The 25858-nt window shown below is 43.0% G+C and overlaps 1 protein-coding gene across 8 annotated transcripts in view; it reads right to left on the reverse strand.

Annotated features, from left to right (window-relative positions):
- Nucleotides 1-5095: 5095 nt before the first annotated feature.
- Nucleotides 5096-25858, reverse strand: part of RBM47 (RNA binding motif protein 47) — a 159043-nt gene continuing 138280 nt past the window's right edge. For 7 of the 8 annotated variants that reach the window (XM_057726845.1, XM_057726841.1, XM_057726842.1 and 4 more), the window contains 4 exons: nucleotides 15513-16671; nucleotides 14424-14630; nucleotides 11613-11812; nucleotides 5096-7816 (listed from right to left, as the gene is read on the reverse strand). In XM_057726845.1, the coding sequence (XP_057582828.1) occupies nucleotides 7577-7816; nucleotides 11613-11812; nucleotides 14424-14630; nucleotides 15513-16641 (1776 nt within the window). In that variant the 5' untranslated portion in view covers nucleotides 16642-16671 and the 3' untranslated portion in view covers nucleotides 5096-7576. The remainder of the gene's footprint in view (nucleotides 7817-11612; nucleotides 11813-14423; nucleotides 14631-15512; nucleotides 16672-25858) is intronic. The other variant, XM_057726846.1, reaches the window with a different exon arrangement.

Genomic DNA, 25858 nt, shown 5'->3' on the forward strand with positions numbered 1-25858 from the left:
CTGTAAAATGGGGATAATAGTAGCTATCTCAAGTATGAAAAAGTGACGCGTGCAGAACTAATCTACGCTGTTAGAAGTCAGAATGGTGACTTCTTGGTGAGGCGGTAGTGACTGGAAAGGGCCATAGGGAAGCTGCTGGCATGCTGGTCATATTTTTCATCTGGATGCTGGTTACGTGGATGTGCTCCGTTTGTGAAAATTCATCCAGCTGTATATGATATGTGTATAATTCTGCATCTATATTATTTTTTAATAAAAAGTTCTTAAAATCCATGTAAACTACTTGACATATAACAAGTTACTGTCAGCCATTACTTTTATCTCCTGCTGAGTGATCACCCTCTAAGGCTCTAACATCATTCCCAAACACAAGGAAAAAGACAAATGAGAAAGAGAAATACTCACAGAGGGCAGGCTTTGACTGGGCACTCAATGGTTTAGATATTTGTACTTACGGGTTGGGAAATTATGCTAAATAGGTTATTTTTGCTATTGCCTCATGCTCAGAATGCTTCCTTCTATAAATGCTTGAGCACATTTAGAATCAGTTTCATTTCCAGAATTTCTCCTCTTAGGAGAGCATCTCATATGGAAAGGGGAGTTCGGGTGCCTGTCAGGAAGCTGTGTTTGCATACGACTTTGTATGATTGAGAACATGTCAAGTGGCCATATTTGAACTGGGGTGGGGGTGAACTTGGTGAAGCTATAGAAATACCATTCCCTGGTGCCACCACTGTTTGGAATAAAAGTCCTGAAAAAGGAGAGGAAAAATCTCAGCAGAAGGGAACTAGCATGGCCCAATGTTATCCTGGTACCATGAGCTCAACATGTCTTGACCCAGTGCCCCCAGCAAGGTCATCTCAGAAACAGTTGGGCTCCAGCAACTTGTCTTACCTGCCTCAGAATGACTAAGGCCTATTTAAGCCTCGTGTTTGGTTAATCATTAATGAAGATTTTTGACAAACAAAGTAGAACAAGCCAAGAAAGAAGGGTGGCTAAAAATTAGCTCAGGAAAGGTCATATTTCTTGCAAATGCAAGGTTTAGTGTTGCTTTTGATTGTGGGTATAATTGTGTGGAACAGAGTCACAAGGATATACAGTCCCATTGAGGAAGCCAGTGCATTTCTGGAGATTTTACTTGGGCCCCTCCTGCCCACCCCCCGCCCCGCACAGTCATCTGGAGGACCATGGGCCTCCATCACCTTTGCTGAGAAGGCTGCATGTGTGTAGGGCTTCCCGAGGGAGAGTGGGGAGAGCTTGGCTGATGCTTGTAAGACAGCTTGGCTGATGCTATAAGACTCCAGAGAGGAAGGATGGAAGGCGCCAGAGGGTGCGACCTGGATCTGAAGCAGGAAGGGGTGGGAACCCTAAGAGCCTTGGCTTCCCCTACAAACTCTCCCATGGAAAGAGCATGGCGGGTGGGCATCACCTGGAGCCAGGAAGGCGGAAGACAGGCAGTTGCCCGCTAGGGGGAGCACTCAGATGCATCGTTCCTGTTGATTGCTAGACGATCCCTCAGCCCTTCAGTTTAGATAAATGCGGGGCGCCACTATTTTCTAAAAGAAACTCAAGGTCCTAAATTGGAATGATTTAGGGTTCTTCCTGCTTCCTTGTTATCTGGGCCAAATCCCTTCCTTCCACAGTTAACACGGGCCCATCAACCATGTTTAGTGTTGGAGGGAACAAAGGTTGTGTTTCCTCACTCCACACCCTTTCTCCTCCTTTTCTGAGGCTGCCGCACGGAACTTCTTTCAGGTATCTGAATAGACCACGCTTTTGCTTCTGGACCTGGGCATTTCCTGTTCCCTCTTCTCCCTGCTTCTCTGCCCTCCCTCCTACTCATCCTTTCTTCCTCCCCAACGTCTTCTTAACCCCTTGCCCAGGCCTGGGTGGCTACCCTCTCCCATTTCACAGCCCTTGCAACACTGTCTTATCACGCCTGGGAGTTTCTCGAGGGCAGAGGGGGTCGATTTGGGGGATCATCGTCTCTCCAGTGCCTCGTACTGTCCTGGCACGTAGCTGACATTCAACAAATGGTTACTGAATACGTGGATGAACAAAAGCATAAAAAGGTGTCAAATGGAAAGGCTTAATGGAGTTAATTTACAGTGGGACGCATTCACACTACAGGTTATAAAGAGGAAGAGAAAGGAAATAGCTTTCTTGTCTACAACACACCCGGCTTTTTAAAGATTCATTAACTCATCTGATTTTCACAATAATCTTATGAGGTCAGATTATTATCTTTGTTTTACCAATTAAGAAACTGGTGCTCAGAGAGGTAAGGCATCTTTTCCTAGGTCACATGGTTGGTAAGTAGCAAAGCTGGAGGTTCACCCCTTAGGCATCCCAGCTGCAAGGACAGCCTGTTCCACCAGGCCACAGGGCTTCACAAGTATTTGGGCAATCACATTTTGGTATGAGGAATTAGGAAACAGAGGAATACTGGGCACCTAGAGAGGGAAGACTAATGAAGGGACAGAGAAGAAAGCCTGTATCTAATCTGATCGCTTAGAACTTGCAATTGAAGCAGAACATATCTCCTGAGTTTCATTCTGTACTTCAGCCTAACCCTGCCCTTGACCTTGGATGGTCAAAGAGATGGCGAGTGTGTCAAGGGAGTAGTTGGGCAAGGATAAAGTGAGTACATCTGTGTTAACCTGCCAGTCATTTTTTTTTAAGGTGAAGATGTATTTTTTTGTTTTTTAGAGTCATTGTGTCAAGTATGATTTTGTCAAAATAGCCATGCCAAAATGTCACATTTCAAGTTTTTTAAGAAAACCCCAACTGTGATATAAAGGTTGAGTGCCCAGAAGACTTTATAATAAAGATGATATTGGGTTGGCCAAAAAGTTCGTTTGGGTTTTTTCTGTAACATCTTTATGGAAAAACCCAAATGAACTTTTTGGCCAACCCAATATCATATACTATACTATATACATCTCTTTAAAATAGTTAACTACCCTAATGCCCTTAAAACAGGGCCTGGTAAGCCAGTAAAGTGTGGTTAACAAAATACACCCAGCACAGGGACTTCCTAGGTGGTGCAGTGGTTTAGAAATCGCCTGTCAATGCAGGGGACATGGGTTCAATCCCTGCCCCAGGAAGATACCACATGCCGCAGAGCAACTAAACCCGTGTGCCACAACTACTGAGCCCATGTGCCCCAACTACTGAAGCCCATGCGCCTAGAGCCCGTGCTCTGCAACAAGAGGAACCTGTGCACCATAATGAAGAGTAGCCCCCGCTTGCTGCAACTAGAGAAAGCCCGTGTGCAGCAACGAAGACCCAACGCAGCCAATAAAAGTAAATTAAAAAAAAAAACAACACCCAACACAGTGCATGCCATGTCACAGCACCCAATAAAATGTTGGACTGTCCAAAGGATTATCCTTCATGAGAAAAGAAAAATTAGAACTTTTTTAGTTGTTTTGACTTCCAACTAAATAAGTGCTTATGCATGTTGTCTTGACAGGTATTTTTGAAATTAAAAGAAAAAATGGGGCGTCTAGTCTAGTATAGAATCAGAAGGGTACAGTTGATTTCTTAAATAGTTTTTTAGTTCCCTCCATAATACCTGATACAGCATTGTAGATCGAATTCCTTAAATCTACTAGTGTAGATGATTTTAGCAGCTCATCTAGTGCTATGTCTTCCAGGCTGAAAGTAGGCATTTCAGCCATTCTACCTTCAGTTCCCATTCCCCAAGGAAAGAGGTTACATTTGAAAACATACTTAAAGGCAACAGGAAAGAAAGTACACTTGGAGAAAAGCTTTTCTCTTCTTTTTCTAGACTGAAGTAGGTCATCGGCACTAACGAATCTGTCCATTTTCAGGGTCAGTGTGCTGTTAGAAAGAATCTGGGACTTGGAGTCTGAGCGCAGATTTCTGCCTTGGTTCCTACCAGCTGTGGGACCTTGGCCAGTCACATATCTGCTCTGTGTACCTCACTGTTGCTGAGGTCCCATGCCAACGGAAGCCAAAGAGCCTAGTGAATCACACAAAGCATTTATCCCCACCCAACACACTATTTACCTGCTTGTTTTGTCTGTGTTCTCCCACTGGAATGTAAGCTGTATGTATGCAAGGTTTTGTTGGTTTTGTTGATGCTGTAGTCACTGCAGCACCTAGAAGAAAGCCAGGCAGGGCACCTAGTAGAGGTGTAATATGCATTTTGTAAGATCGTTAATTCTTTTTCCAACAAGAGCACTCAAACTCTGATTCTGCAACTTGAAGGGCATCTGTGCTCTTCTCCTAGAACAAGAAGGAATCAGCAGATCTTGTTGCCCTTGAAAATACTGCCTAATGATCTGTCACGCTGGCAAGTTTCCTGGCTTCTTCTATCTCTGAAAAAGCCCTTATCCTTTTAAGAGAAAGCAGGAAGTTAGAATTCTAAGAAATGTGGGTTGGGAGGCCATAACCCAGGGTGCTCAAGACTTAAGAAGGTAAAATTCTTCACCAACGGCAGAGCCACATGGGGCAGTTTTTAGAGGTAATTCCATCGACAACCTATCACTTTGCCTTGGATCATTTGATTGGCTTTGCTGATGGATTCTACCTGAAGTTAGTGATGATCGCTAGAGAAAAAGGCAGTATCCTAATCCTGCCAGGTGATATGAAAAGGTGAAACAGAGGGCTTTGGTTTCCAATGCAATGACCATCATTCAGGTAACCCCAGCACATTCATGAGACCACCAAAAAATTCAATGTCACATCAACTGCCTCCATGTAGATTTCTGAGTGTAAAGCTCTTGGGAGAACAGTGACAGGCTCTGCCACATCCTATTCTGATCCAGATGCTAAGTAGCAGTTGAGTGTTCAACTTCCTACCACCTGGACTCAAGTTTGAGGACGTTGATAATTCATAATTTTTACCATGTGTCTCATCTTCATTAGTAATTGCAAATCAAAGATATGATTTTCCCAGCTGAAAATAATGTATTAGTCAATTCCTTCTATGCTGTAAGGGTTTTTCTAATTTTGTTAGAAAAAAAAATGTGTATAAAGAAAACACAATATAAAATAAGGTCTTGAAATTGCTTTAAAGAAAGCTTTATTTACTACATACATCCTAAGAATGTATTGTAAATGAAGCAAGATCTAAATAAACTTAAAAGCTTTTCAAATACAAAGCAACTAAAGACAACAACTAAACTGCTAGCATGTTTGAAAACAGAGACCTCGAAAGCTTTTTTTTAAAACATTTATATAGTTTGTTCTTAACCCTAAAAAAAAAAGTTCACATTTCAAGTTACAAACTTACCTCAGTAGTGTACATATGTGAAATGGTTTTGAAACAACAGGAACAGACAGACCATAGGTAGGTAGGAGGCTCACTGATACTTAACTGGCTATGTCACCAACATTTATTTTTAAGGTAGTTTGGTAGTTGCCATGTTAAGACACCATTTTTTTTTCCTTGTTTTTTCTTTTTTCTTTTTTGTTTTCTTTTTGTTTTCTTTTTTGCAAATAATTTACAGGCACATGTAAAATACAGTAAGACCCCTGGGTCAGTCTCATCCAGTGAACCTCTGTGATAATTAATCCTTCACTGGAAGGAGAGTAGGAGAGCACTTCTTTCATACAAAGCCAATGTATGGGAATCTAATCCAAACTGAATTACTTGTTACAACAGATATGAGTTTGGATGCAGCTTTCTGGGTACACGATCAGGAACATTGCACAATTACTTTATGTCATTTAAGAACGATGGAAAGGAAGGTTAGGAATGTTTAAAGGCCTTTGCAGGCACTCAATAATTTTATAGAATAGTTAAATAAATATTGCTTATATATAAAAAAATTCATCCCACCCTAAGATGAGGGAAAAGAAGGCATTTGAGAATCTCTTAATTTAAAATGTAAAACAAAACTAAAACATTTGCTAAGGGCACTATCCTATTATTAATCCACAATAAGAATGCAGCCGTCAGCAAAATTCAGTGAGTGGAAAGACTTGATGGAATCTCTAACATGACATAAAAACACAACTGTGTCCTTGCCATCTATTGCACACCTCACTTCCTTGATAGAACCTTTAAAAAAAAATTCCAAGTTGGTATTTCATAAAGTAGATGGCAATGTTAGCATTTTACTGTATTTTACATTCACTCTGCTAAACAAAAGCCTTTAAACAGGCACAAAACACTGCAACAATACATCTACTTCCTAATAAAACAAAACTGTTTAATAACATTGAAATAAAACGGTTTCATTTTGCATTCAACTATGTACCATGAACTTCTGCAACATAAAACAAACTAAAAACAAGCAATAGGAGATATTTACAATCTTTTTCTCCCACAGGTCTCTCCTCCTCCTCCTGGCTGTGCACACCCCAATTCAGTTCACTTGCCACGTGCATGGCAACGGAGGGAGGCCCTGTTCAATAAACATAACATTTCCAACACCGTGACAACCACAGACATTTTGCTTGAAACATGATAAGGCAACTAGAAGCACAACTATCAGCCGACAAGAGTCTTTCAGGGTCTTGTCTACAATAACATTCTCTGTCGCTACAAACTCATACTTCAAAACAAATAATAAAGCATCAGGAAAGGAATGAAAGTTGTATACTGGACAATTAAATAGCTATGCAAAGATGTCTTATGCAAACTATTAAAATCTTGTGCTTATACATACTCTGCTATTGAAAATACCTCCCCCAAACAAACCAACCCCCCCAAAAAAAACAAAAACCCATAACAAAAAACCCCAACAAAAAGAAGTATAAAAGCCATCAATGTTTTCTCTGTCAGAGTAATTCATTTGTCCTAGACTTGCCAAACACGAAGGTGGCACTGGGGATGGCGGGGAGAGGGTGGGGAGGGCGTGGGGAGAGAACACACCTAAGAGCAAAGGCACATGGAGGACGAACAGGGGCCCAGGGTAATGGTGGCAGGGGAGAGAGCTTTCCAGTGTTTGGACTCAGAATTGTGACAAGTCTTTCAATGTTGGCATAAGGAGAGGTCGAGTGTTTAAAAAATAGAACCATCATGGAGAACGTATGGTAACACCCGTCAACTCTTCATTCCAGTAGAAATAGAGGTTTTACTCATTTTAAAATTGCACTTTCCAGTATAACTTTTAAAATAACGTTTCATGTAGTATTTTTAAAGCACTATTGTTTGTATCTTTAAATATTGAATATATTTTTTCAAAATAGTTCCCTAGCTGCTCAAGTGTGCTTTTTAATATATAGTTGATATATTTATTATTGAAGGTACTACAAAATAGAAATCTCTGGAGTGCAGAAGTTAAGAAAATAACCTTCATACTGAAAATATATCCTTAAAAATACAAAAACAGAAACCTCTATACAAATGTACTACAGCGTACAAATTTTTAAGAGATGGTGTTTAAGGCACAAACCATTGCAAGTCTCTTAGAAATGTATGAGCATAGGTCTGCTAAATTGAAAACAGTCTTAAAAAACTAGTGAAAACTTCATGTATATAAAATATTCCAGTATGGTGTTTCATAACATTCTTCACGTTCAGGTTTCGTGTGTGCTAACCCAACACGTTCTTTCTTCATAAATAGAGTGTTCCTTCAGTGGTTGCGGCAGGCGGGTCTCAGTAGGTCTGGTAGACGTCGTGGATGGGCACCGGGACGGCCGCGGCGGGGAAGGCCTGAGGTATGTAGCCTGTGTAGCCGCCGTAGATGGCGGCCGCGGCCGCCGCGTTCTTCTGTAGTGTGGCGATCGTGGCCGTGGCCGGAGCAGCAAATGGCACGTAACTGGCCCCGTAGATCCCAGCAGTGGGAATTCTCTGAACGTTTGGGGCCACCGTGTACACTGGAGTTATTGGGCGGCCCTGAGGAGGAGACAAAGAATCCTTACGGATCACGTATAGGTTACCTATCCATTCATTCAACCGCCCCATTCATTCATTTAACTCCCAGGGGTCGGGAGGACAAACAGAGAAACAAAAGTTGCCTTTCTCAGGGCAGAAAGCAGAAGGGTAGACAGACAATAATTAAGGGAGCGAGACAGAAGCCATTAAAGTCAGGTAAAGTCACATCCTCAAGGCTCATTCGAATTCAGCTGGCGACAGTGACAGAACTGCAGCGCGCAGGAAAAGTTCTAATGCTCTGGAGTCTTCTGCCCACTGTTCCACTCAGCCTATGCCCCAGAGCAAGCTAGAGATGGAAGTTGAGGTCTACCCTTCTTTACTCAGTTGATCTCACTATAACTAAGAATAAGTATTTTTCCTAAAATACATGCCAGCTGCCTCAACTCATACTTAACTGAAGGAACATGATGTTTCACGAATGGAGAGGAGCATCGTCTGTGACAGCTTTTTGGAACAAAGTACACAGATCTCCAAAGGGCCAGCTTCTTAAGCTGTGACCTAAAAAGATTGTGACCATACCCGATTTTCAGCAAATGTGATCCCTCAACCATCTCCCGCCTAAGATATGACACCCCTATAGATACAAATTACTGTAGAAGCTTCGAGAAGGAGCCAGAGAAAGCATCTCAGAAGTGGAGATAGTTGAGCTGGGTTTTGAAGGATAAGGTGGGATCTGCACATGAGGAGGAAGCGGGGAAAGACAAGCTAACTGCCTTGCGGTAGATGCCACACTGACTCCAGAAGTCCCTGCAGCTTCCTTCCCTCCACTTGAAAGTGTAACATACTGTGTTCTCAGAACAAACAGGAGTAGGCAGGGAAGACTGTGGTTCGCGGTATTTCCCAAAGTGTTTGCTACGGAGCTTGTTCTCTGAGCTGCTTTATGGAAAAGTAGGCGTTTGGTAACATAAAACATACATTAACAAAACACCTAGTGCCCCTTATGTTTCACAGAACGCCCTGTAGTAGGTGCTGCTGTGGTCTCTTTGTCTGAATGCATCTTTAAAATAAACAATTCAGGATATATGAAATGGAGAATTAGATTTTTAAAAATTACTTCTTCTTGGATTTTTATAAAGGAATAATCATTCCTTTACAAAATCTGCAAATCAGAGTCACAAAATTATGTTCAAAGGAACTTCATAATCTGAGAGTCATTTTTTCAACTATAACCAAAACAGTACTTACACTAAATAACCACAACAGAGAGATTACAGTCTGCTAGGCATTATTCTAAGCGCCTTATTTGTATGATGTTATTGAATCAGCATCACAACCATCAATGAAGTTGGTACTATGATTATATGGAGAAGTTCGGATGTTTTAAATGACTTGCATAAGGTGACACAGCTTTTAAGCAATGGGATGTGTGACTCTGGAGCCTGCACGTTCAGCCTTGCGTTATCCTGCCTCCTACAATTGCAGCCACAATGAATATTTCATTAGAAACGCTTTACAACCAGGGAGCCAAACTTTGGAACTGGGAAGACTGTGGTTCACAGCAAGACACAAAGCATCTTTTCCAAATGTATGCATATCTCTCTAATGACAAATGCACAAAGGGAAGGAATCACAGGGAAGGTGACATCTGAGAAAAACCTTTCCATGTGCTACAGTGCAGCCCAACACGGGGTTGGGCTGAGCTGGGGAGGAGTAGAGAAGAAGATCTCAATTTTTCCTCCTCTCAAAATAGGAATGGTTATCCTTGCTCTATCTATACCAGTGACTTGTGAAGACTGAGAACACTTTGAGAAATCAACGTGAAAAAATGATCGTCTACACCTGCATTTTTTTTAATTGCTTGCAAAGGCTATATGAAACTTTGGATATGAAATGGCTAAACAGGAACATCCCTGAGCACCTGCAAAACAGAGGAGGAAGATCGAAGGTGTTCCCCAAGAAGGTTCTGGAAGCCCTGCTGGGAACTGATTACCCGTGTTGCTCCACTCTGAAAGGTGTTCTATTAACCAATCTGTGGCGCTCAAAATGCTCCTCCCTCTGCTGCAATTTGGCAGAGAACACAGAGGAGGCGGAGGACTGAACATGTCAGAAAACCCAGGTCAGAGAACCTGAGGCAGGACACAGAGTACGTAGATTTGAGGGAGAGCAGCAGGGCCACGTACACTTAAAGAAGTCATTCCCACATTACAACGGAAGTAGTCCAGGCATTCTGCAGAATATACTGGAAGAGGAAACCATCTCCATAAGAACCAACTGTTAATGACAGCACACTGAACAAATTCCCAAACCACAACTTCGAGTAAAGGCCCCCGTGGCAGCGTCCAGTACAGACTGGCATAAGATAGAAACAGTCTGCAATCCAGAACATAATCAAGAAGCCTGGAATTTGGGCCTGACCATAACTATGACCACGTAGCAAAGACCAAAGTTCACAAGTTTCTTAGTAAAGAGGAAACAGATATTATTAGCACAATTCTACTAAGTAATGCTTGTAGGTTACTGTACATTTATAGGTAGGCCACAGTAATAACTACTTTGAGTCATTTCCAACCTATTCTATTTTTTGGGTTTTGGAGTTAAAGAATACTTGATGATATACTGATAGAAAAATAAACGTCACATGGTCTGACCCTTTCTGAATAGTGCAGTCAGACTGGGGCTCAGAGTGGGCGACAGCAAGTAAACAGTGCGCTCCTGTGGGGGTTCACGGGCCTGGCTCTGTTTCAGCAACACCAAGGAGCTGGGACAAAATGCGGATTCTAGCGTCCCAGCCCAGTTCTGCCGAACTGGAATCTTCTGGCGTTTGAATCTAAGAATCTCTATTTTATCAATACAAACATGTCCCTTGGATAATTCTTTTCCGATTAGGTAAAAGACATCCCTGGCTGGAGTTTTTATGCTTGTTGATTGATGAGGTATTTGAGGTTCACTGCCTCACAAAGGATAACTTCAACAAGATTATTTTACAGGTATTCCCTGTGTGCTATGCATTGCAGGCACAAAGAAGTATAAGAAGTAGCTCTTGTTCTGGAAGAACTTCATTTTCATTGGGGAGATAGAACACACTGGCAGTCAAATGCCAATTAATGTAGGTGATGAGAAGTACAGGAGAGATGATTTCCAAGGTGAGGTGGATGGGAAAGAGTCCAGAGAAGAAACCACAGAGAGGAGAACACTATGACTAGAGGTGGGGAAGGAGGATGGAACGGTAAGATTGGATTGGGAGGAGATATGGGAATAGCTGGATTTGGTTGGAAGAGAGCGTTGAAGGCAGATTTTGTAAAGTTCCTATGTCTTTATCTCTATGGACATTTGTCTCTCTCTACAGGCACACACATACATGTGTGTATACTCACACAGAGAGAGAGAAAAAGAGAGAGAAGGAGGGAGGGGCAGAACTTTAAAAAAAATGCTTCACTGAACTATAATCTGGAGTGGAAAAACGTGAACTATCTCCTGGGACTTTGTGTGTCATCTCCTTAACGACAAAAACATGAGTTAAAAATTATCCAGTATCATAAAAAATAAAACAGTATGGATAATATTATGACACTGAGAAATTACAGTCATTTTTGCATATTGCTTCCCATCTTTAATACAGTGACAATATTAGGGTAGTACAATTATTACTAAACCTTCTTCTGTCCTGCCACGATTTATCTTACAAAGTTTTTCGGTCACCCAGTCCCATAGTTCTAACAGAGCGCTAGGCACACAGTAAATTCTCCTGTGGAATATTAAATGAATCCCTGATAAATGAGGTCTCACACGAACGCAACGACTGCAGCAACAACCCTACCTGGAAAGGCGGTGGCGTGGACACGGCAGGGATGACAGCGGCGGCCGCGGCAGCAGCCGCGGCAGCGCTGGCTGGATCTGGCTGCACAGCGATGGGGCTGATCATGTGCTCCACTGTGTGGATTTTACCATCTTCAATCATTTTAGGAGCCGGAGCTGCCGGAAACATGGAATACTGGGACCCGATGGCAGGGATGGCCACTATGAGAGAAGAAAGAGGAAAACAGGGGTCAGGCATCCAGTCGCTAAGGGAGGTCCATCACTTTCTCAATACTTTTAAAAACGTACTTTAGCATCCAGGGGCTCTCCCTGACAACCAATGCTCTCTCAGTAGAGGTGCTCCCCAAGAGGAAGAGAGAGGAGGTGGCGGGTACTCCTTGCCCCAGCTTGATTTTCAAAAGTCTGATGGGGTCTCCCCATAGATCCTCGGGGAAGGCAAACCTAGAGTCAGGTTTCTGCGCCCACATTTCCTACTGCTTCTAACAGAAAATCGCATTTTGACTCTTACTCTTGAGGTCCTACAGAGCAAGAAAGGGCTTTCTAATTCTGAGAAAATAGGCTCAGAATAAGAAGTGAGAGCAGAGGCTTGAGGCCCAAGAGTGTGAGAAGCAGACTGCCGGTTCCTTATCACTCATCTAACGCGTTACCAGACCTACTGCCCTTTTCACTTTCACCATGTTTCAAAAAGCAGGTGCTGTTGAGGGTTTCATTCTGAGAACTCAGAGGTCTATATACATCCTCCCCGCCCTGTATTTCAGATTTCAACATTACTGACTCAAGGAAAAAATACATTAAAAAAATAGAAAATTCCCTAATTTTCTAATGTCCAGTCATAACAGCAAAGCAGTAGAGTGACTGCTTTCCTTGGTGGGACCTGCCAATTCAAAGACGTGTTTCTGTGAGTAAAGTCCGAAGGACTCGTTTCAACCAGAGATTCAAACAGCAGTTATCGAATGTCAAAGTATGATAAGGAGAGTTAAAAAGAAACACAAACCAGCCCTGATTTGGGGCAGTTTGTGTGAGTGTGTGGTATGTGTGTGTGTTGTAAGGATGAGCAGGAATACTGAAATGCATACACAAAGCATCCTTTCACTTATGTTTTTCTTCCAACGGTAGGTATTTTCTTCTAATAAAAGCTGACTTGATAGAAGGTAAAGGGAAATGACTGCTGGCTAAACAATGATACAGCCATTCAATAAAATATACCTAAAATCTTTACCAAATCTTTTACCTGCCTTTCCATTCATATGATCTTGTGCCCAGATACTGCACTGCTGCCCTGGTTTTCCTCCTAAAATACATAGTTCTAATTTTCTGGATTAATCAGAAATAGAGGTCAAGGGGATGGGGCCCAGAAAGGGTTATAAGTTTGAGCTACATTTGAGTTGTACGAAGCAACTCTGGATTGTTCTGGCTGTCGGCCCCAGGAATTTCTACCTCATGCCCTAGAACACAACTGTATGCTTAAAGATTGTTTAAGAGTTCTTTTCTCTAGTTAAATCTTAAGTTCCTGCCAACAGGAGTCCCTTTCCCAACAATCAGAAGCGACAACTCCGGTATCCAGGCTCTGCTTTATGGAGTTACAGAGAAAAATGGGATCTGTTTTACACTGCGTAAAGCCCCAATGGTATTTATAAGGAAATCCAGTCCAAGGAGTCACTTAAGTGAAGAAATTGCAGAATTTTTTTCATAGACATTAAAAAAAAAAATTACTGGATTACTTCAAACGGAAGTTCTACTAGGAAAATGCTTTGTAAGCTCTCTGTGGCCAATGCCAACCTATGCGGCACTCGCACAGCTCCTCTGAGTCTGTTTCAGCAAGGGGAAGAAGTGCAAACCTCCAAAAGTCAGAGAGGCTGAGCTTCGAGTTCTTCAACCTACCCTCCATGAGACCGGGAGAAGGTCTGGAGGAAGATCAGAACGGAATTTCCCATGTGTTTGGGTGCTAGTGTGGTGTGTGCAAATGTGGTTTGTGCTGTGCTCACCCTGTAGAGTTAAATACAGCTCCTTGCAGGTTAGGATCAGAAAGAAGACCTGTTTCACATTCGGTGACCAATGAGCACTAACAACGTTGGAAAACTGGTTTGTGGGGCCTGGAGGGTGGAAGCAAAGTTCAAGGTCCCTGGCTTGAATTATTTGAGTGCTCCTACCCCCAGTCTACTGATCCAGCAACAGGCGGAAATGAGAGCTGGAAATTAGCTGCAAAAATTTTTACTGCTGCCTTGCTCCCAGGCGTTCTGGTTTGTTAAAACCAGTACGTGTTATTTGCTCCTGAAGGGGAGTCTTCTGAGAGTTCTTCCCAATTAGTTCTTAGAACTGGCAAAGAGCTGCACCTTCTGCCTTCTGATAACTGTGGTAGAAACAGGCTTGAATAAGGAAAAGAAAGTTTTTAGCTGGTAGAAGATACAGAAGAGCCTCATGTTCCTCTACCCCTGCACCCCCTGCCCTAATCTGCCTAGCTGAAAATCTGCCTAATTGAGAAAAAGCCTAACAACTGGTGACACGCATCTGAAAAGCCCACTATTGAAAAGTTTGACTTGAATGTGGTCAAAACTAGACTATCCCTCTAAGTTCTAGATAAGAAGGCCCAGAAAAAAATAAATAAATAAATAAAGGAATAAAAGAAAATTCTAGAACAACAAACAAACAAACAAACAAAAGAAGGCCCGGGAGGCTACATTCCTTGCCTAATCTCTGGCTGCCTTTGAGAAGAGGAAACTAAATGCAGATGAAAGTACCCAAGGAAGTCACTTCAAAGAGAGGGGTGGGGTTCAGGCTGAAGAGATCCATTCTCACTCTGGTTTATACTGACCTGTACCAGGTTTAATGGCAACTGGATTGACAGCAGAGATTTCCAAATTCGGTACAAGTTCATATCCTTTTTCTTGTTGTTTTCCTTTTCCTTCATGATATCGGCTATATATACCACGGCCAGCAGAATATCCCCCAAGGTAGGAACCCCTGGGCCCTGGGGCTCTGTTGCCAGCTGCACCTCGACCCCGGCCTCTTATGCTGCCTGCTTATAATAACAACACAAAAAATGATGAGCTACCAACAGCAACAGTACAGGAGGCTGACCTTAACTCAAGGTTCTTGGTACTTAGGTGTCTGCCCTGGCTCTAAGCTGCAGGTGGCTGCAACTCTGCTCTTCAATGAGCTGGGAAGATGTTTCACACATTCTGCTCCAGCCTAGATGCAGCCTAAGATGTCTACTTAGTGCAAGAGATGAACTTGAAGGGCCAGTTCCTAGGACTGCAACTGCAACTCCAATGAATAAAAATGTTCATAGACTGTAACAAAGTTAGATGTGGAAGGGGAACTGCTAGTCACCTTCCTCATTTTATGCATGAGAAGACAGGCCTCGGGAGGTTAAAGGGGCTGACGAAAGTCCCAGAGCCAGTTAACCAGAGAACAGAATCCAAAGCCTATGCATTTCGTTTCCCAGTGTAATGCCTGATTTCAGGACAGGCAAGCCAGTGACTAAAAACAACAAAGCAACACAAACAAAAAACCCAACAACACTGTGCCCCCCCAATTCCCAACATTCTAAAGATTTAATTTCACAGGTAGGTTTTAACCTAAGAACCCAGAGACTGGCGGACTAGCCCCACACTGGGTAGGCCCTGGAAAGGCAGAATGCAAGAAGAGCTTGCACGTGCGCCCATGATTTTACCACTCACTCCATACATACGAACGGTCTGCATTTCTCTCAGCATCGCAGAAGTGAATGCCTTCAGTGCCAGCAAGGAACAGAACCCAGAACCGACACCCAAATGGAGGGGGGCGGGGGGCGGAGGTCGCCGTCCACCGGCTCAGTAAGTTACAGCCACTACACCCCTGCTGCCGCCCACCTGGTGGGCGCGGCTGCCTGCGCTTACCCAGGCCAGGAGCTCCCACTAACCTTTCACGAAGTAGTCCCTGTTGGGCCCGATGAGCGCGTTGTAGGGGTAGCTGTAGTAGGCCAGGGTGTAGGGGTCGCAGGAGTACACGTAGCTGGGCTGCTGCACCACCGCCGCCTCGGCCACGCCGCCGCCCTTGGCCGCCTTCTGGTAGCGGGAGTACTGCTCCTTGTCCACGGGCTTGGCCAGAGTCACCTCGAGGCACGAGCCCTCCAGCTCGGTGCCGTTGAGGTTGTTCATGGCATGCACGGCGTCCTCGCGGCTGGCGAAGTGCACGAAGGCGTAGTCGCGGATCTTCTTGACGCGCTCCACGCAGCCCGGGTTGAACTGGCCGAAGCTCTTCTTGATGGTGTCCTCGGTGGTCTCGATCATCAGGTTCCGCACGTAGAGGATCTTCACGGTCTCCATCACGTCCTCGTCCACATCGATCTCAGGTTCGGCCCAGTCCACGGCGATCTGGTGGCCCCACAGCTGGATGCGGCCGGGCATGAGCTTGCGGCGTGCCATGGCAGCGGCGCGGTGGCTCTCGTACTCCACGAAGGCGAAGCCGCGGTTCTTCATCTTGTCGGCCGCGCTGGCGTACACGATCACGTCCAGCACGCCCTCCGTGACCTTGGCGATCTCCTCCAGGATCTCCTCGCGCTTCTTCATCTTGGGGATGCCGCCGATGAAGAGGCGGCAGTTGTCGACGCTGCAGCACACGCCGAGCAGGCGGCCGGGGCGGATCTCGTAGTTGTTGAGCTCGCGCACGGCGCGCTTGGCTTCGTTCTTGTGGCAGTACATGACGAAGGCGTAGCCGCGGTTCTTGCCGTCGAAGTCCATCATGAGGCGCAGCTCGTAGATGCGGCCCACCGCCTCGAACACGGGCACCAGCTCATCCTCGTACACGTCGCGCGGGATCTTGCCCACGAAGACCTCGCAGCCGCGCTGCGGGTGCGGGCCCTCCCAGCCGGGCGGCGGGCCGCCGTACTTGCGCTGCCCGTTCTCCTGCACCATGCTGTAGCCCGTGCGCTCCATCAGCGCCAGCAGCGCCGCCTCGTTGGGCGCGCCCGCCACGCCCTCGGGCACCTTGGCCGAGGACCCGGCGGCGCAGTCGCTGCTCATGGCTGCGGTGGAATCTTCTGCGGTCATGATGTCAAAGGCATCCACAGCGGCGGAAACCTGGGGGAGGCAGGAGGGAGAGGCTGAGTGTGGAATCTGCACACACCGAGTTGAGCCAGAACTTGATCCCCCCCTTTTTATTTGCCCCCCTCAAAGCCATACAAGACTCACGCTTAACTATCAGGTGGTTCAATGAGAAATAAGATGGAGACCGCGCTGGATATGCGGCAGCTCTAAAAGAGTCTAAATTAGGCAAGTTGTTTTGCAGGAAAAACCAGAAGTGACTTGGGGAAAAAAAATCAGAATGAGCAAGTACTTCCGCTTCATCAGTACCCCAGCAGCTTTGAAGCATAGAGAACCTGCTGTCATCGTTGGTGAAAACCTCATGTTCTTGCAGTAGTTGGCAACATCTTTTGCTTAATTCCAGCACTGTCAACTCAGATTGATTTCTTTTAGTTACAGCATTTTACCCCCTTTATTTCCTTGACAGACAAAGCCTCTTTCTTTGCTTTCTTTTTTGACAGTCTTTTTCATTTAGGAATGGAAGGATGGCAGTGTAGTTATATTGTTAAGGAAAAAACAGAGGAGGTGTTATTATAGAAGATACAGAGCTGCATGCCAAAGCTTTTTACAAGGAAGAAACGGAACATCTACATTACCAAGGACTTGTCCTAGGACCTGTGCTAAGAGCTGGTAAGTCTGATTTTTATGGTGTCATTCCCTATCAGCAAAACTCTTGGTATGAATCATTCATGGATTTGGGATCAGTGCACAAAGAGCTAGATTAAGTTCAGGCTGGGGGACTTGTGAAGCTGCAACTACCTGGTAAACTACACTATAGTTTTCAGAGAACTGTCACATGCATTATCTTATTTGATCTTCTTAATCTCTTTTCATGGTAAGTGATATTATCATTGGTCCCAATTTGTCTTTGGGGAAGTAGGCTCAGAGAGGTTGAGTAAATTGCTAATTTCACACAGCAAGTATCAGCTTGTATCAGGACTTGATTTCAAGCTGCCTGGCTCCAGAGTCCATGTTCTTTCTTCTAAACCAGTTCTGGGCAATAGAACTTTCTGTGATAATGGAAAACCTATCACTAGCCACTTGTGGCTACTGAATACTTGAAATGCGACTATTGCAGAATTTTTCATTTTACTTTAAATAGCCACACAAATGCAAGTCTAAACCATGCCACCGTCACTCTTACAGCACAGGACGCATGGAAATGATTTTAAATTATACAATGAGATTATCACTAGAAGCTTTGTATGTTGCGTTTGTAAAGGACAGCTCTGGGGCCTTCCCTGGTAACGCAGTGGTTAAGAATCAGCCTGCCAATGCAGGGGACATGGGTTCGATCCTTGGTCTGGGAAGATCCCACATGCCATGAAGCAACTAAGCGTGTGTGCCACAACTACTGAGCCTGTGCTCTAGAGCCGCAAGCCACAACTAATGAGCCCATGCTTCGCAACTACTGAAGCCTGCACACCTAGAGCCCATGCTTGGCAACAAGAGAAGCCATGACAATGAGGAGCCTGTGCAGCCCAACGAAGAGTATCCCCTGCTCTCCACAACTACAGAAAGCCTGTGCACAGCAACAAAGACCCAATGCACCCAGTAAATAAAAATAAATATGTAAGTAAATTTATTTAAAAAAATAGCTCTGATTAGCTTTTTAAAAAATGAAGTTTAGTTCCTTTTTTCTTTTTTGACTATGAAAGTATTCAAGTAAATTTTATGGAAATCAAGAAAAATAAGAAGTTATTCTTATTTCTCCTATCCAGTAATAGCCACAGTTAAACTTTCCCATCTTTCTTTCAATAGTTTCTTTGGGAGGTGGGAGAGGTGGAGCTGGGCTTCCCACAAATTTACATTCTGCAGCTTTACTTCATTTTACAAGCATTCCTCCACATTCTTAAAACTGTAAAAACGTAATTTATAATAGCTGAATAAGGTTTCATCATTCAACTAAATTTTTTTCCTTTTTTATCATTTTAAAAAATATACTACTAGGAATTCTACACAAGGATATTAAGCGAAATTTCAAGGATAATTAAGGTAAGTTTGATCATTTAAAGAAACAAAACAAAAGAAAATATAGGGACACAACAAAAGATATTTATTTGCCCGTTGGCCAACCAATACTTCTTTGGTTCATTTGCTGTAACATCAAGGGGCAGTACAGTTTAGTGGATTAGTGATTGGCCTCTGGAGCCAGAATGCGTGGTTGTGTGTGAATCCTAGCTCTAACACTTCCTAATTGCATGACCTGGAGCAAGGATATTCAGCTGCTCCATGCCTCGGTTTCCCTATCTATAAAATGGGAATGATGACAGTAGTATTAACTTTGCTAAGCTTAGAGACGTGAGTTAATACACACAAAGCACTTTGAACTGTGCCTGGAACATTGTAAATGCTCCCAAAACGTCAGTTCTTACTCTTCATCCAAACTTCTGGGTAAAACTTCAGCCCAATTCTTTCAGTTTTAGAGTAATTTTGACACTTTCTCGGTTCTTTAAAAACATCTGTTTGATATGGCTTCTATTCTTATTTTTAATTTTCTTTGCTCTTCAATTGCTGGAAAGCTAGTTTGGCAACATATCCAGTTGTGAAGCCCTTTTCTGGTACAAATTTGAAAAAATTACATCAGTTCCTGTAATTTCATGTTGAAGCAGAAATTTCAATATCAGATTTGAACATGAAGATATTTCCCTCCTTCCAAAGGGAAGATAAGGATATATTCTCATGAAGATTATTTGCACAAGCACATATGCGTTTATAATCTGTGACCTGGGAAGGAAATGCCAGGTACATATATATATAAACATGTATGACGGAATTCAAGATCTTACATAGTTGTCCTACATAAAACAGTGACTAAAGTCCAAGGGAATCGTCCTTATTGCTCTGCTGAGAGATGTGGGGTTGACTTTTTATTTTCCTAATTGTATTTTGAAACTACCACTTAATACCAAAAAAGCTGTATAATGGTCAGGCTAGGGGAGGCATTCCCAATTCCAGCCCCATTCATTTCACCAAAAATTCTGTTGCTTTCAGTAACATAATCATCTGTTTTAAAATAGTTATAGCTTGTTCTCTTACATCTGTGAGCCAACAAAAGCCTTTTTTCCTGAGCTTTCATCATCTGGAATAAATAAATCATGTTACCGGCCCCCTTTCCCTTTTTCCTTTGGCCACTAGGAAGTTCAGGATTGACTTTGTCACTTTAGTTTTGTTACTGTTTAGGACATTACAACACACTTTCAGGTTCATCTAATCTTGGCTATTGTTTCTTTTTTTTTTTAAGTCTTCTATATCACCAATGCCATGAATTTAGCTATGTATATTATTCATCTTATTGTTTTCATGTCCTTGGAAGCCGTCTCACATAATTTTGGCTTTAGGAGAGGAATAAACACACATATATGTGAATATATATATATATATATATATATATATATATATATATATATATATATATAGGATGAGCTATAAATTAATATAACATTTAAGTGAACTATCTTTTGCACTAACTACAAACACTAACATAACAATAACTGAGGACCAGGAGATACCACTTTGCATCCATTAGCATGCCTATTATAAGCAACCAAACATACAGACTAACAAAAAACCAAAGTAAGTGTTGGCAACAATGTAGAAAAATTGGAACCCTTGCAGATTGCTGGTGGGAATGTAAAATGGTGCTGCTACTGTGTTAAACTCTGTGGTGGTTCCTCAAAAAGGTAACAACTATCATTCCTCAAAAAGGTAACAACTATCATACCATCTACCAATTCTGCTACTTGGTATATATCCAAAAGAATTGAAAACTTTTACTCAAACAGGTATGTGTACACCAGTGACCAGAACAATATTATTCACAGTGGCCAATAGGTGGAAACAACCCAGAAGTCCATTGACACATGAATGGACAAACAAAATGTGGCATGTAAACTCAATGAAATATTATTCAGCTTAAAAAGGAAGGAAATTATCATACATGCTGCAGCACAGATGAACCATGAAGACATCCTAAGTGAAATAAGCCAGACACAAAAGGACAAACATCGTATGATTCTGCTTACATGAAGTACCTAAATAGTCAAATTTATAGAGATAGAAAGTAGAAGGGTGGTTGCCAGGAGTTGGGGAAAGGGAGAATGGGGAATTCGTGTCTATGGAGTTTCAGTGAGGGATGATGAGAAAGTTTTGGAGATGGGTGGTGGTGATGGTTGCATACCAGTGTGACCAGTGTGAATGTACTTAATGCCACTGAACTGTACACTTAAAAATAGTTAAAATGGGGCTTCCCTGGTGGCACAGTGGTTAAGAATCCGCCTGCCAATGCAGGGAACACGGGTTTGAGCCTTGGGTCGGGAAGATCCCACATGCCGAGGAGCAACTAAGCCCATGAGCCACAACTACTGAGCCTGTACTCTAGAGCCCTCGAGCCACAACTATTGAGCCCACATACCATGTACCACAACTACTGAAGCCAACACGCCTAGAGCCCGTGCTCGGCAACAAGAGAAGCCACCAGAATGAGAAGCCCGCACACCGCAACAAAGAGTAGCCCCCACTCGCCACAACTAGGGAAAGCCCGTGTAGCAACAAAGACCCAACACAGCCAATAAATAAATTAATTAATTAAAAAAAAAGTTAAAATGGTTAACTTTGTCATGTATATTTTAATACACACACACATAAAAGAGAAGGCTCAGAGACGCAAACAGAATAAAAACTAAATTCCATAAAATTAGGATTTCATTAGAGGCCACTTAAAAATGGTACATTGTGTCAGTTTAACACGTTCAAGAATATCTTATGGTCTACAAACTCCATTCTTCTTATCTTATGTATAATATACCATAGTCAAATAAATTACACAGTGTGCTGTTTAATGAGTTTTCAAGGCCAAGATATATGATTTATTTAATGCCTTAAAAAAGGGGAATTATACAGCATTAGCTGTATGACCCTTTACTCAGAGATGAAACAGGAAACTTATTACAATTAGACCAAGGCTTGGTAAACTGTGCCATGGGCCAAATATAGGCTGCCATTTGTTTTTATAAATAAAGTTTTATTGGAACACAGCCACACTTTTTTTTTTTTTAAAGACATTTCCTTTTGCACTACACTGGCGGAGTTGACTAGTTCAGACAGAGATTGTATGGCACATAAAGGCTAAAATGTTAACTCTCTGGCCAGGTATAGTAAAAGTTTGCCAACCTCTGCTCTAGGAGATGTGCGAAGAACATCAGTGAGACTAAGTAACAGAGATTCCTATTGGTAAGTATTACAGTCGCTTTTTCCTGTTTCCTATGCTGAGCAATGACTTAATTTCAGGACCAAGTTTTAAATTCTAATATATTTTAAAGAGTCTTCTTGAGCTGCCTTTCCCCCTCTCATTCCAAGCTGTTTTCCATTTAACTACATGGTCAAATTTATGAAGCCTAGCAGAAGAGACATCTGGTAAAGACTGTTGGCTCAGCTCCTAACACTTATATGTGGACAGCAATTTCTTAAGATCTTAACAGCGACACAAACACAGAAGAGTTTGTGCTCATTCATTCATTCTGCAAATATTTATTGAGCACCTGCTATGTGCCAGATACCAGTGGACCTCGTCCTCATGGAGCTTACCTTGAACCCTGACAGTGTGTCTTAGAGTTTGTACCACAGCTGCCCTAAGTGACTCTTACCACTGGGCTGAAAGGATGGATGCAAAGCTCCTAGTGCTGAACCTAGCACCAAGTGCTCATGAAATGTTAGCACAAGAAATTTTTAGCTTCGAAAAAAAAAAGATATATGAACTTGAGGTAAGAATCTTACCCCTATGTAGGATTCTTGTGTTTATGGGGAAACAAGCAAGAGGTTACCCCAGCCAGCTTTAAACCAGTTAGAATGAGAAGCCTAGCCTGTGAGTTCTGGTGTAGACTGGCATATCAGAGCCTCCCAGATTCCGTTCGTAGCAGATAAGCTGTCTGGCAGTGTGATTCTCCACTGGTGGTGTGGCTCAGGCATCCAAGTGTAAGCCTGTTTCTCACCTAACCCTTGGCTATAGCAGTTTGCAAGAGGCTCTTCCAGAATGAACCTGAAGAGACTTGTTGCATTGGATACAAATGGTCCAAGCTTCACATGGATGCCAGATCCCCTGAGGCAGGACCCTCCCTACACAGAGCCATGCTCGCGTACACTAAAAACGCATTAGTCTTCATCGAAGCCTGCTTGCATTAAACAAACATGGCAATATAATCAAAACAAATCATTTATTCACAGTTTGGCATGTAAAACAGAGGAGAATATAATCTCAAATCAAGCTATTATTATTCTGAACTATTAGCTAGAATTTTTGCTGTCTTTGCTTTAGGTTGAGTTTGAGCTTGTCGGGGTAAAATAACATTTTGGGGTTAACTCAGACTTAAAGCAGAAATTATCAAAGATTTGAATTTCCTTAGTACCGGTTTAGAGTACCTTTCAGTAGGATTTTAACTTTGAAGCGGGACTTCTTTTTTTTTTGGCTGTGCAGCTTACGGGATCTTAGTTCCCTGACCAGGGATCAAACCCGGGCCCCCAGCAGTGCAAGCGTGGACTCCTACCCAGTGGACAGCCAGGGAAGTCCCTGAAGAAGGGCATCTTAGAGGACAAGGGATAACACTGTACTGGGAAATAGTTCCAATGTTTACCAACCACTCTTTATTTAGGATCAAAAACAGGCATGCGGACTTCCTAGGTGGCGCAGTGGTTAAGAATCTGCCTGCCAGTGCAGGGGACACGGATTTGATCCCTGCCCCAGGAAGATACCACATGCCAAGGAGCGACTAAGCCTGTGCGCCACAGCTATTGGGCCTACGCTCTAGAGCCCATGAGTCACAACAATTAAGCCCATGTGCCGCAATTACTGAAGCCCATGCACCTAGAGCCCGTGCTCCACCACAAGAGAAGCCACCACAATGAGGAGCCTGCACAACACAATGAAGAGTAGTCCTCACTTGCTACAACTAGAGAAAGCTCATGTGCAGCAACAAGACCCAACACAGCCAAAAAATAAATAAATAAATTTATTTTAAAAAAAAAAGGCATGAGTTTACTCTAGAACTATGCAAACTACCCGTTAACTTTGATTCACAGCTCTCTCTCTCTCTCTGTGTAATTAATATGCAATTTGGAATTGGAATTCTTGGGAGAGTTTTATTTGCTGACCAACAGGCACAGTGCAATTTGAAGATAATATTCAGTGGTGAGCAGTGTCTTCCAGCATTAGCTGGAATTTAATCCAGTGGAAGGTTTTAGAATGTATTTATCCAAGAGGTGATTCTACTTTTGTTTGCAGTGAAGAGTTCTATTCTCACGTCCCCTTACTTATAAAATATTTGCCTTTACTAATAGTCACTTCTTAGGCATGACCCAGCATACACGATGTATAGATATAATAAAATAAATACTGTGCTGGTTAAGAGCAACGACTTTGGAGTTGAAGACATATTGGAGTTTAGATCATGATTGTGCAACTTACTCGCCATGGCAGGAGGCTCCATGTCCCTACCTCGAAGATGGTTCTAGTAATGGCACCCATTTCAGAGGATTGGTTCCAAGATTAAATGACATTTAATACCACACATCAGGAGGAAAAGAATCGAAGATCAGCTTCTGCAACAAGTTTCCAAGATGTGAGATAACCCTGAGCAGTTATCTCACTGCCCTGTGCCAAGTTACCACCACCCATTAGAGTAAACAGCAGAGCAAACACTCCCACCACTGGGCAGGCCTCTGGCATGGGGACATTTCTGTTACCTCAGAGTCTGAATGTGTAAAAGGAATTCTGCTCAAGATGGAGGCGGAATACTTGGAATTTACTCGGGGGTCCAAACAACAAGCTGAAGACTGAAGCTTGGGCTTTCTTTCTTTCTTTTTTTTTTTTTAAATGTCTCAGTGGCAACCTTGTGCTATTTGAAGGCATGGCCCTTGGGACACACATAAAACCTTCTGTGACTGTCTTTTATTTAGGGAAAATCCTGGAAGGATAAAGAGGCACTAGAATAATGGCATTCTGGGCCATACCTCCTGTGAGCTCCTGGCTAATCTGAGAAGAGTGAATTCATAATGGGTCTTAAACTGTCCTGATGCTTGTACAGATTTTGTTATGGCAAAGCTCATCATTCACTGAATGCCTGATAAACAGATGAAAGCCAAGAGGCTCACTTTTCCCAGGCATTTCTATCAACTTATTCTTGAAAATGAGGCATTTGGCTGTGGGTTCCCAGGGACACTGGCTGTATACCAGGAGAGGGGTAAAACCACCCGCCCCAGAGGGATAGCGTGGGGGAATTTTCTGTGGGGGATTGGCAGCACATAGACACCCATTAAGAATCTGCTATCTACTTCCCTTTAAAGAAGCATTACGCACGTATACTTTTTCTCAACAGGTTGATGGGGTAATGCTGAAAACAATGAAACCCGCAAATTCAGCCACATCTGCCTCCTGGATTAACATTCTCCCAAGCTGAACAAGCAGTAGGAGGGACTTCTAGTTTCACCCCTTATCTTGGCTCTTTTGGCCTATGCCCTTGAGGGATCTGGCTCAGAACAGAATGGCTGACTGGCAGATGGTTATGGGGGAGGAGAAGGAGAAGCAGCCATGGCTCATATCATAATAGTAGCTTGAATTTATAGTATAGTGTTTGGCAATTTATACAATTCTTTCCCATACATAATCTGATTTCCTAAAATCCCAGAACTTGAACTGCAAAGGAACCTTGGGTATCATTTAATTCTGAACTTCATTCCCTACTGCCATGTTAGGTGTGATAATTCTTTTGTCTTGGAGGGCTGTCCTGTGCACCATAGAATGTTTCATAGCATCTCTGCCCTCTACCCTCTACATGTCCACCCCCTCCACATGTGACAACCAAAAGTGTCTCCTGGGGGCAAAACTGCCCCCTGTTGAGAATTACTGATCGAGTCTATCTTGGAGTTATAAACAGATTATACACTTACACATGGGAGGTACTAATTAAATAGCAGTACCCCCACACCCAGCATGGGCTTGCTGTCTTGATCAGGCTCTTCCTGTCAAGGCTGTCAAGACTGAGAAATGCATAAGATTTTTCAAAAGTCCAAGGTAGTATTTCTTTGATACCAAACTACTCATTTAATTTGGTTGAAAACCTATCAATTTTATTTTTCAAAGCAGAGAACTGCCCATCACAAAGAACTACCTAAAGCCCTATCGCACTGATTC

Source organism: Hippopotamus amphibius, chromosome 3, assembly GCF_030028045.1.
Source record: "Hippopotamus amphibius kiboko isolate mHipAmp2 chromosome 3, mHipAmp2.hap2, whole genome shotgun sequence".
Lineage (NCBI taxonomy): Eukaryota > Metazoa > Chordata > Mammalia > Artiodactyla > Hippopotamidae > Hippopotamus > Hippopotamus amphibius.